Source organism: Pyxicephalus adspersus, chromosome 12 (assembly GCF_032062135.1).
Source record: "Pyxicephalus adspersus chromosome 12, UCB_Pads_2.0, whole genome shotgun sequence".
Taxonomy (NCBI): Eukaryota; Metazoa; Chordata; class Amphibia; order Anura; family Pyxicephalidae; genus Pyxicephalus; species Pyxicephalus adspersus.
Genome location: NC_092869.1, coordinates 30,842,204 through 30,855,309, shown reverse-complemented (window position 1 = coordinate 30,855,309; position 13,106 = coordinate 30,842,204). Strand labels below are relative to the sequence as shown.

General features: G+C 36.4%; 1 protein-coding gene across 2 annotated transcripts; it reads left to right on the top strand.

The window, feature by feature from the left end:
* The first annotated feature begins 236 nt into the window (after window positions 1-236).
* On the top strand, window positions 237-12,029 carry LOC140341825 (potassium channel subfamily K member 16-like). 2 transcript variants are annotated; one of them, XM_072427713.1, is made up of 5 exons: window positions 238-836; window positions 3,897-4,017; window positions 5,654-5,820; window positions 7,461-7,635; window positions 9,398-12,029. In XM_072427713.1, the coding sequence occupies exons 1-5, from the start codon at window positions 633-635 to the stop codon at window positions 9,613-9,615; spliced, it is 885 nt and encodes a 294-aa protein (XP_072283814.1). In that variant the 5' UTR covers window positions 238-632; the 3' UTR covers window positions 9,616-12,029. The 2 variants fall into 2 exon arrangements, with proteins under 2 accessions (XP_072283815.1, XP_072283814.1); XM_072427714.1 differs by lacking the exon at window positions 7,461-7,635 and having other exon boundaries at window positions 237-836; window positions 9,398-9,521.
* Window positions 12,030-13,106: the final 1,077 nt, after the last annotated feature.

Sequence of the window (13,106 nt, the reverse complement as noted above, 5' to 3'; positions counted from 1 at the left end):
CTGAGCAACTGAGTTTTCAAACACTTGTTTGTTTTCTGCAGCTACTCTTCAGATTTTCTTTCATATTCCAAAACCTTTAACAATAGTTCAGTGCTACTGTGTGAGAGTTTGTGTGCCTGTGCCAATAATACTGGCCAAAAAGTCAATTTTCTTGGTGCTATATGAATACTTAAAAGAATAGAAAAGGACTGCCAAATATCAATAACAATGCCAACAGCACTGCAATAAGAGAATGAGCTAATTTTCCTTTTTTGTCCATGTATAATATGGCTGTATGCTAGCTGATGGCACCAACCTATTGCCAGAAACAAATAAAAGAAGATATACTCGATACACTATACATGCTGTTTAAACATATTGCATATTAATTTTCTGTCCTGTTTATATTTGCAGGAAATGCAAACTGTGTCAGAATTCAAAGTACAAAGAAATTACAGTGAGAGCTCAGGGCTCCACCCTAACTTTCCCATCTCGTCAAATACTTCCCTTCTATAAAGCAGACTCCCATTGGGAAGGACAAATTGTTGACCCTCCAAACACAAATGCTCAGGAATAGTTTCTAAGGAAAAGATTTTCATAGTCAGCTTAAGGGCTGGCAATTGAAAAAATACAAAAGAAAGTACTTAGACGTAATGTGGAAAAAGTTATTCAAACTTTTAAAAAATGTCCTGCTGGCTGTTGTGTTTTCGGTGTACCTGGCGTTTGGGGCGGTGGTATTTCATTACCTGGAGAAAGAGGCAGAGTCAAAAATAAAGGCAGAAACAGAACGCCACCGGCTAGACATCCTGAACAACTACACGTGCCTCCCACATGATGCCCTGGAACACCTGATCAAGGTAAGATACATGGTTTTAGAATATCAGTTGTCACAAGTATATCTTTCCAATGTGTTATGGCTGGAATATAATCCACAGATGAATGTTGTAGGTTTTTGATGACATGGGGCAGAGGGATATAAAAAGCATCTCCAAGTAAAATAATTTACATAATTAATCCTAAAGTCTGAACTTCAAACTTTTTTTCTCTTTCAGTAATTTTAAATAAAAAGAACAAAATACAACCATGAAGTGTATACAAATAGGATATAATAAACAAAAGAATCAACCTAGGAAGTACCACATTCATACTTAGCTAGAACAACTTTATAAGGAAACATATTTTAAACTTTAAAGTTACATAACAATGATACAAAGACGGTATTATGCGCATATAACATGATAAAAACCCCAAAAAACAATTGTAAAACACAGCAATAAGTCATTCATAATGTAATAAACCAGACTGAAAAGGTTGGCTTAGTGTTATGCAATGTGTTTTGCTTTAAATTGCTTTTTCAGGAAAAAACACCTACATGCAATCTATAAATACATATATTAAATAACAATTTTGCTACATAAGTAAACATACACAGCATACAGGAACAAGCAACAATGTAAAAAAAACAAAACAAACAAAAACACATTTCACTTTTTAACATATGCGGTCAAATTAGGATCACCAATTGGATATATGCTGTAAAGCAATTCTCATTGCTTTACAAGGTGGACAGTAACAGCAACCTATCAAATATTTATTTTAGTTACTGCTAGTACAGATATATGAGAGTAAATAACTATATAAATAAATATGAAGGTGCACAACCTGTAAGTCACATTTTATTTAAATGCTACCTAAAGGTCCCAGAAAAATACACATCTGCTACTAGAATAATATAGAATATGTAGAAATAAATACAGACTGGATACATAAATAGGACCAATTGTTTGTGCTAGCAAAGCACAATGTAAAATGAAAATGGGACTTGCTGGGCTGTGGAGGATAGGAATTAATTCCAGCCTAAATATGCACTGGGTGAAAAAATGCTTCAATGTATCTGTTGACCTGTCAATCTTATATAGCAATAAAGCCTCTGCATACCCCTGAAAACCCACAAAAAAGGTATATAGGAATTGAAAATTTGTAGGTTATACAATTCTAATAACAATTTAAAAAGTGACAATAAGTATTGCAAGTTGTTTTTTTGGGGGGTAAAAGGTAAAAGTAGGGTTGTACTTTGGGGTGTGCAATCTGTACAGACATGCGGGGCCAACATTCCTACCCTATGGGTTCTGCCAACCCTGTAGATGACTGGTGTACCTCAGGCACCAATAACCCTCCCCACCATCCATCTTTGCACCTGTAACTCTTGCCCAGGGGTGAATTGCTGCCTTTGGCACCTTTTCTTGTAACCAGGGGGCCGAAATTTAGACTTGTCTTGTGTTAGAGGGAGCAAAAAGGGAAAGACTACAGGCTGGGTGAAGACAGTGTGAGCCCAGGAAGTGGGCAGGCAGCAGGGAAGGGAATCAAATGCACCCAGCGGGAACCTTAACGGTCATACAAGAAACAAGGTGCGTCAAATCTGGAGATTGAGAAACTACTATGGAAAGAAACCAGGCGCAAGGCAATCTCCATATCCAAATAGGAATATCTTCTTCCTACCTTGTAAACACAACAGGAAATGAGAGAAAACCTCTCCAAAGTGAAGGAAATGCCAGAACAAGTACCCCAATTCCCCCTCCATTCTTGATATGATAGAAACTCAATTACTGTACTAAGATTTTTCTATGATTTCTCACATTTAGTTTTCATGACAATGATAGGCAGGTTGGTTCAAACAGAATAAAAACCTAACAGGGGTTCAAATACACTCTACTTAAATGTTCCCATAACCCTCAAACTCATATTTATCAGGGCTTCTAGAGTGTCTCTTGTGTAGGGCTGTAAATTGTCATTCTGCATTGTGAAATATTCATCCACATGGAATATATTTATAGATGTACTGTATTTAAAAAAAGTACCCAAAAGTTCCATTGGTTACAACAAAGAACACATCTTGAACATTTACAGGAAATTACAACACTGAGAACCAGTACAGTAATTTACAACAGCAGACTCACATGCTCTGTCTATTCATTACTATATATAGCTAATTTTTTGGCTAGAGTAGAACAGCAAAAGTCACAGAAACAACCCGGCTTTCCCATATACTTATAAAGACAGGAAAAGGGTTTTAATGCATTATTATAAATAATCGGCAGTTTGTACAAAGTTTTCTTTTACCCCCTTCATATTTATTTTCCCTGGTACATTTTGCATCAATTCCACATTTACAATTTTTCTGTAACCATACACATGTAAGGTCTGCTTTTGCCTTGAATGAATCTACTTCTAGTACTATATACTGTAGATCCCTGTATGGGCCAACGTGTATATTTTCTCATAACTTCAGACTTTTGCTTTTATTAAAATATGGATATTGTTTAAAATTATTATGTTAAAATCGTGTAATAATTGAGGTTCTTTACCAGGATAGACAAAAAAACACAAAGACAACAAAGTACATATTTTGTGTGAAGAGGACAACTACTTTCCAGGAGGCATCAAAGAGGCCATGTACGTGAAACTAGAACAACCATCTAAGCCTTCAAAACTATCTGGCTTCCACCTGGAATGCTGTTTTAAAATCTCTACCCCAATGTTTTGTCAACAATTCAAGTGATTCAAATGTTCTAACACCTATGCAGACTTCCTGACACCAAGGAAGGGAATATGTCATATCCCACCTCTCAATCTTGGACAATCAACTTTTGCAGTGTCACATTCCATGGTGATTGGATTAAGATGTTATTGCTGTGTGGATTTGGGTTTTATCCAATACTGCAACAACTGATGAAACTGCTTGGATAGGCTTGGACAAAAAATGACAAAAAAATAGATAAGAACTTAGGTGAGATTCCTAACGTGAATGTCATGTGTGCAGAGGGCAATGGAAATTCCAAAAAGAGCCGTACTCATATACATTTTTACAACAATTATTATGCAGTGAAAGCAACTGAAATGTTTTTTTTCTCAATCAGATTGTTACAGTAGCAGTCAAACAGGGTTTAAATCCTCTTGAGAACAGCACAACAAGCAAACACACCAACTGGGACATTAGCAGTGCCTTCTTCTTCTCTGGAACAGTGGTGACCACTATAGGTAAGATCTGCACTTTATTTATGTCTTTATTTTTTCCAGCGATACGGAATCATTGGAATCAGTATCTGCTCTTTTTTAGTTTATTTATTATTATAAAAGCCCTCCACTCAGCTAGTATCAGTCATTCTGCCACACATCTCCTTGAACCTGTTGGACATACTTAGAGCATTTAGTCTACTGAGGTCTTTTCTATGGATGGTTCATCACTAAACTAGTCTAAAAAAGATATTAATCTACCGAGGTCTCTCCTATGGATTATTCAACACTGAATTACTAATAATTCCTCGATATCATTCCTAATCATCGGGTTAATCCCACCTAGACTCCGATCTTTCAATCCACTAGGGTTCCTTAGATAGACTGCTTGATATAAGCAAATCATTGACATAAAACCAAGCTTGTCTATCTTCTTCATAATACCTCATCTCTCTTTCCAACAATATACTACCCAGCACCATGGAGGTTGTCAATTTAATCTACATCTCAGATCATATCAATACGATCTCTATTTTCCGCTGAGGAAGCCGAAATGGTGGAACGCATCAGAAAACAGAGACAACCCTTGACCTTCATGTTACCGTGAGATAAGAATGTGTGTTTGTTGACTACCTGTAACGTGGTCTGCTGAAATTTTGATCTAGTTGGGTTATCTTGAAATTAGGATATCAAGTATGATGAATATATAAAATATATATATATTTTTTTAATTTATATAAGTTGCCACAAAATGCCATTCTTCTTTCTTCTCCTTTTTTTCTTTCTCATATTAATATAAAAGTCACCACATCATTTTACGCCAATTTAGTGGGAATGTGAATGTTCACATGTGCATTACCATATTGCATGGTGATATAGATACACATGCATACCATGTGTTTGGGCTATGGAGTGTCAATATTACTTAATGCTACCCTAACCCATCCTCTGAGCACACATACATTGAAACAAAACATTATACTTCTGCAATCCTAGTACTAAAATAACCTGCTGCAGGAGGGGGATATCCTTTGATTTATAGAATCCCAGGGCAGGGGATGTAAATAAGCAAACAAAAAGTTGGGTTTATATTAGGGAGGGTTAGAATTACATTTATGGAAAGGGTTTGCATTAGGGTAAAGGGGGAATTAGTGTTAGGATTACATGCAGGTTAGTATGACGGTTATAGGAAGGGAGAGTGTAAGGTTTACAGAGCGGGTTTGTGTTAAAGGGAGAATTAGTGATTATAGAAAGGGTTATTATTAGAGGGTTAGTGTAAGGTTTACAATAAGGAATGTTAGGGTTACAGGTTTATTCAAGATTACAAAGGAATAACGTTAGGGTTTTTGGTGATTACAATATTAGCATAAAGTAAGGGCTGGGTAATGGAGTGAATCAGTGTTTCGGATTACAGATTATGTAATTACAAACATTATGAGGGGCTTTTATGGTATTGGTCTCAGCATTGAGATAATTGCCAAAACTACAATTTCTAATTTTCATTAAATACTAATGCATTGCTTGGAAAAATATCTGTCCATGGTTAGCTTTTTATTTTGCCAAAATTAAAAGTCTAAATAGTAGTTATGGGCAACGAGTCCAAATTATTCCCTTTTTTCATTTCTCAGGTTTAATTTAGAAATACCTCTTATTTTCTTAGGGTATGGAACAATTGCCCCTCAAACAGCCGGTGGACAGATATTCTGTGTGGGCTATGCATTATTTGGAATCCCCCTCAATATATTTGTTCTCAGTCGTGTTGGTAAACATCTTTCCCATTATTGCAAAGGATTGGAAAAGCGCTTGGTTAAAAAAGGAATGAAAAAGGTGAGAATGTTTTGTGCTTATATTTACTCTTTCAGTACACAACTTATTAAAAAATGTTACTGAAAATAATTTGGTACACTAAATTTTGCAACAGTTATTGTCACAGGGCTTTGGGTATTGGCTACAATAAAAATAAGAATTTTTTTGCCCCATCCTTAACATTTATCCTAGAATTAGCCATTTGTTACTCTCCCACCGAAACTTAACACTCTAAATTGAAACCATAACACTTAAACTGAAGGTTAAATACATTTAGGTGTATGTACTGCCAACAAATATTGCTTTGGGTAGATTTAAAAAGAATTTGAACCACCATCAAGTTTTATTACTGTGCAGAGTACAGTTGGGGTACTGCTAGACCTTGGTGAGTGAGTCAAGTGGCTCAACAATGGAGCGTCCTTGAGTTCCTTCAGTCATGTGAAGATAAAAAAAAAGTTTTGAAAACTATGAGCAGTTGAAGAATGATGATTGCCTTAATTATTGCTTCCCATTAACCTAAGAAATATTCACAAGTTGGTATTAATGTTTGTGTTCCTGCCAGGCAGACCCTTCTATCTGCCTTGGTGACCACTTTTGACCACTGGTTTTACCAGAACAAAAGGTGAGGGTAAATCCTAATGTACAGTGCTGTGTAATATGTAGGCACTATATAAATCCAGTTTATTAATATTATTAAAATTATAAATAAGCAGGTTTTATATCGCTCCAATATATTATGCTGTGCTGTACATTAAATAGGGGTTGCAAAGGACAGACAAATACAGACAGTGACACAGGAGGAGAGGACCATGCCCCGAAGGGCTTACAATTTAGGAGAAATAATAATAATATTAATAGGGACAGCCTATATGGTGACAACTGTCTAATACGAGATTTCCCTTCTTACCTACTGTTGCATGTGAAGGTAGGGAAGTGACAGGGGTAATGGGGCTTACTCTATCCAAAATAAGCAGAAAATTGTTGTGACTATCTATACAATTTTATTAAGACCCTCAAAGGGCTAGTCTCCTACAAATATAGAAAAGAAAAGCATCACACCACTAAGTGAAAGATCCTCTACTTTATTGTTCAACAGCAACAAACACAGCTAATGCAATTTTGGTTCCAAAAAGAACTCCTTCTTTTATAGGTGATCACTAGTGCAGCACTATGGCAATAGCAATTCCAAAAAGATGACACCATCCTTGGCTGTACAGGATAGTGGGAATTTTCTTTACTTGAAGAGCATAAGTAATACTAAAGTTCTAAATCACAGAAGGATGATAGCACAAAATCCTTGAAAGGGGACCTGGAACATTAGTAAAACAAGTATCCAGGTGTAAGGGTCTAACAATGCCACTGCTGTTCAAGAGTTGAAGAAAAAGCCTTGTGTAAGATCTAGGTCAGATATGTCCAAATAAAATCCTTGAGGGCCACAAATATGGTAGGAGAAACACAAAAAATGTTTTCACTTCTAGCCCCTGAAGATTTGAGCTGGTAAGACTTTTCTCAAGCTCAAGGATTTAGTGCTATATCATGTGAATGTGTACAAGAACCACAATATATATATATATATATATTATATATAATTAGAGTATTACTGTCTTTGTTCTGTTATTTAATATATAAACAAAATAACCAACATCACTTTTCCTTCTTAGAAAACAGCAAAGATCTTGACAATGATATTTTTCCTTGTATTGGGAATTTTCGTATTTCTGGGAATTCCACCCCTAGTATTTGGAAGTACAGAATGCTGGAGTTACGAGGAAGGATTGTATTATGCCTTCATTTCACTAAGCACCATTGGCTTTGGAGATTATGTAGTGGGATCAGGTATGTGATCTTTCCATAACTAAATTACAATTATACACTCCATGTACAAAATAGTAATTTATCTGCCTTTAACCTGCATTGAGAATTACTTTTTAATGTTTATTGATATTGACCAAGAAAAAGTCCAAAAGTTGCAAAGTGGAAAAACGCAATCACATGAATCAATTTTAATCAACATGTTCCAAAAACATGCAGTTAGGTTAATTGGCTTTCCCCAAAATTAACTTTAGACTGTATGAATGACAAATAACTATGGTAGGGACAACTACAACATGAATATGGACTTTGTAAAGCGCTGCATAATATATCAGTGCTATATAAGTACTGTGTTAATATACTAATAACCCATTTTTTCAAACTTGCCTACCCGTCTTCTTCTGTTTTTTTAAACCACCACTACTTCCCACCACTACATATCTCCCATCCTATTGTGTGTGAAATTACCCCACCTACTAGATTGTAAGCTCTTCGGGGCAGGGTTCTCTCCTCCTGTATCACTGTCTGTTATAGTCTGTCATTTGCATTACCAATTTAATGTACAGCGCTGCGTAAAATGTTGGCGCTATATAAATCCTGTTTAATATTAATAATAATAATAATATTAATAATCAATCACTCAGATTTAATTTTTAAGCAAATACAATGGCAGGCTGCAGATTGGTGGGGATGGTTATTACTCTCCTGTATGTGTTTTTTATTGACTTATTTAGTAAGACTACAAGGGGTATTTATAGAGGGGCAATTATAGAGGAGACCAAAAACCATTATCTGCTATTCACTGTACACTGGCAAAAAATCTTCTAAAATGTGACCTGCACATCATAAAGTACAGGCTGTAGAGAAGAGTTGTTTCTGCCTAAGTACAATGTAAAGTAAACCCTAAGTAAACAAGATACACACGTGCAATGGTTTACTTCCGGTAATCGGCTCAGAATCTTGCATGTGTACAGTGCTCATCGTTCATCGTCTGAAGGACCCTGAAGGTGAAAGATTCTTTCCAACAAAAAATATTGCACTTGTGTACATAGCCTTACACTGGTGAAATGTTTTAATGATATGCCAAGTTATATACAGTATCTTATTCATTGTGATTGCTTCAAAATCAGGTCATATGTGTATCAGGTCATATGAATAAAGCCTCATGTGTGTCTGGGTTCAGCTGTCCGAAACATGTTTATTTTAAATGGAAAGATTTAATAGAAAAGATTGGTACTTATTGTTCAATTCTGCCTCCCCCAAATAGCTGCAGTCAATATTGAAATTAAAAAGCATAACAAGGGGTCATGGACTTGCAGAGTGTCATCATTTTGCCTGCACTCACAGTGGTGCTCACTTCATCACGTCAGCGCTGTCCTTTGCATTCAGGACCACACATTGGCCCTGATTTATGAAAGCTCTCCAAGGCTGGAGAGAATACACTTTCATCAGTGAAGCTGGGTGATCCGGGAAACCTGGAATAGATCTGGTCCAGGATTATAAAGGTTTGTTAGTAAAAAGCTAATTATTTTTTAAAATCCATTCCATGTTTTCGGGATCACCCAGCTTCACTTCTGAAAGTGTATTCTCTCCAGCCTTGGAGAGCTTTCATAAATCAGGCTCATTGTAGGGAAGTGATCCTAAGGGCACAATGTGCACCACAGGACCGAATACTGGGAAAAAAATAATAAAACACGGCTGAAAACCCCTAAGAAGGAGGGAAAAACATTGGAGGTACACTGAACTTTAATTTCTCTCACTGAAATTATCTTTTTCTTATTTATAGGGCAAAGGTGTGATCACCCATTTAAGGGGTACCGCGTCTTGGTGTGTTTCTGGATCTTTTTTGGTCTTGCCTGGCTTTCACTTCTGATTAATCTGCTGACTTCATTTTTGGACTATATAGAAAAAAAAATAACTAAACGTGGAAAAAGGAGAGAGGAAATAGGATTACAAGAGGTGACCAGAAAGCCTGAAGCCCATCATGAGAAAAGTGTGATCTGATTGGGGTAGATTGTATGATATTGTGTGTTGTGTCTGTTACATTTCAGGTGTTGTTGTTTACTGCAGGACTGAGATGTAAGTCAAGATGTTGCTTCAAAATAGTTATTAACAGCAAGCATTGTAGACATAAATTCAAATGAAATTATGTCTCCCCAAGTTTTACGCATTTCGCAGCAATTAAGACACTTCAAATACATAGACTTACAAACTGCATTGAAACGTGTTCAAGAATATGTATATTCAAGCCATGACAATAATAAGACATAAATATAGGATAATATAATAAAGTGGAAAAAAAAAAGAGGTCAGCTTATTGCAATTCTTGCGGCTTTGTTCTATAGGAAACTAAAGCAAAGCCACCTGGGGCAACAGTTGCCTATTATAAGAAAAAAAATTCCTTCCTGCCCCCCATTTTGATGGTAGTGGACTCAAATATCTGTGCTTAAATATTACTTAACACAGGGGTGTCAAACTCTGGCCCGAGGGCCAAATCTGGCCCGCAACTTCCCTTTTTTCGGCCCCCAAAGGAATCCTAAATATAAACTTCAGCTGGCCCGCCGCTGCATTGAAATAGCGCCGCTACTACAATTCCCGGCATCACTCGTGTCTATAGACCAGCCGGCTCTCTGCCTATGCGTGGCCCCGTATTGGACTGGTTTATAGACGCAAGTAATGCCGGGAATTTTAATAGCAGCGCTATTTCAATGAAGAGTGAGTTCCAGCAGCGGGCCACTTATAAGATTTAGCTCCGCATTGGCCTCGTCTGGCATTTCCAGCTTGCCCCCCAGCTGTACTTTTCCTTGCTACTCCAAGGCATGGACTTCAATAGTTGGATTTTCATAGAAGAAAATTGTTATTATTATTGTTACCCTGAGCAAAAAGGTTAACATTGAAATTTAACTCAGAAGGCTACAAATAGAGAAAGAGGTATAAGATTTTTTCCTAAATAAAATTTAAAAAAAAATTCTTATGCCTATTATAGGCTTGTTCCAGATTGAATGTGAAGCAAAACCTCCTTGCTTCCATATGAAAAGGTTTTATATCTAATGAGAAGGAAAAACTTCCTCGATTTTGTCAATACGTTTTAAAGTTGTCCAGCAACTTTTTTAATTTTAGCCCTCTGTGTATTTGAGTTTGACACCCCTGACTTAACACAACACAGGATATTCTGGTATTCTATCCTAAGTAAATGTAAAGATGAACCTGAAGCGCCACCTAATGGTGGAAATGATAAAAAAAATAAAAAATATCCTCATTTTCATTATGTAAAATGTAAAGCAGCAACATTTTAAACAGCACTGCACAATAATTAGGGATTGCAAATAACAGACAATTCCAAACAATGGCACAGGCGAAGAGGGCCCTGCCCAAAAGAGCTCACAATCTATTTATTATTATTATTTTTATTATTAATATAATTATAAACAGGATTTATATAGCGCTAACATATTACATAGCGCTGTATATTAAATAGAGGTAGCAAATGACAGACAGTTACAGACACAGAAGGAGGAGAGGACCCTGCCCCAAAGAGCTTACAATCTAGGCGGTGGGAGAAGTAACACACAATAGGATGGGAGATATGTAGTGGTGGAAAGAAGTGACGGTTCCAAAAGACAGAAGAAGATGGGTAGGCAAGTCTGAAAAACTCTGTTTTGAGTTCTCTTTAAAATGAGCAGAAAGTAGGAGAAAGTCGACTAGGACGAGGAAGACCATTCCAGAGAGTTGGGGCGGCTGTAGAAAAGTCTTGGAACCGTGCGTGTGATGAGGTTATGAAGGGAGGGAGAGTAGTACTCAATAGGTATAAATACTAAATACTGATAGGTTAAGAGATAGATAAGGATAGTGAGTTTGTAAATATGTGTATTTTAAGGGCTCCTAAATGTTTTTAAAGTATAAGTAGAGAAATCATTTGTAGGTCATGTTTCCCTGCTAAAAATCCCCACTTCACCCCACCCCCTGCTATCTTCTCCATCACTTCTTCAGGGTCCCAGTTTTCTTCTTTGGCCATTGGCAACCACTGATAAAACTAAAACCCGGCCACACACAGTAGTTTCTCCCCATACAGGGAGGCCCTGAGCATGCGCCATACAGTGTATACACACCGGTAGCAAGAGAAACTTATGGCAGAAGGGACATTGCATGGCTCTTCTGTCAAGAAAAAGAGAATTTAGTTCCATTGTCATATTTTAAAACACTGCAATTGTAATGATGTCTTATAATGCTTATAATACTAGCTAAAAGCTACAGATGGAGTTAGGGAAGGAAACGTTCAAATCTTTCAGTTTACAGAAGCAGCTATTTCAATTGGGCCAGTGTAACCTTACCTATTATGTTTGCACCTTTTTTTTCCAGTGCTTTTATTATTTTGGTTTTTATTTTTATACTTTATTAATAAATATTTTTGAACTGCATGGTGTGTTTGTTTTTTAAACACATTCAGTGTTCAGGGATCTTGTACATATTGGACCTACAACTGTAAAATGAAAATAATTTTTATATTGATCTATTTACTATCTAGTTCAAATGTTGAAATATTGGCAGGAAGGGAAGTAAAATCTCCCTAATGGAATCTTGAATAGCAGTATAAACATAAAATTTCCATCCCTTCTTCTTTTTATCTGAAACTAAGAAAAATAGTTTGGGATAGACACTTAAAGGTCCAAATCAATGGGAATGCAAAATGAGCTTGAAACAGGTCAAATGCAGGGCAGGAGGAGGTCAACTGCCAGACTGGTTGCACCTATCCAGGGGTGGCCATAAGGAGCTGCAAAGCGTGCAGTTGCATGGACCCTCAGGGACACCTAGTCAGTTCAACAAGGAGGACCCAGGTTAGTTTTGCACATGTCCAAAAACTGCATGAATTTTTTTATATCTCAAACTGATATCTAATTTATGGCAAGCATCTACAAAATCCCCCACACATATACAGTAATGTATCTATTGCCTAAGAAAAAAAAAGATGCTTCTTTCATTCTGACGTTCAATCTCTCCTAAAAGAAAGAAAATAATATGAAAATAAGAGGGGGAAAGAAAGAGGTGGGGTTTTATAGGCAAAATAATATGATGAATAGTTGATATTAATATATTTAGTCATTTATATTCTTGGCATACAACACATATATCATACAATAGTATAACATAGGATTAGGTGGTCCGTCCCATTAATTCCATTCCAGGAAGGGGAGGTCAATTTTTGGACCAAATAATCTAGACAAGGTGCTCTCTTAGTTTATGATTGTGATATTAGGTCAATAAACAATTTAGCACCCTGAAGCGTTTCGCCTGACTAGGCTTCTTCAGGGGACTTGTAAAACTCAAACTGTACACTGTATACAAAAGATATATATATCATGTATATAAGAAGTGTTGACTCTCTACATACATATATATTGGACATTCAGATGATTGTAGATGAATAAATAAATGAAAACAATAGTAAATATCACAATGACATCATATGATTTAGGGTAAAGGTATGCAGACAGTTA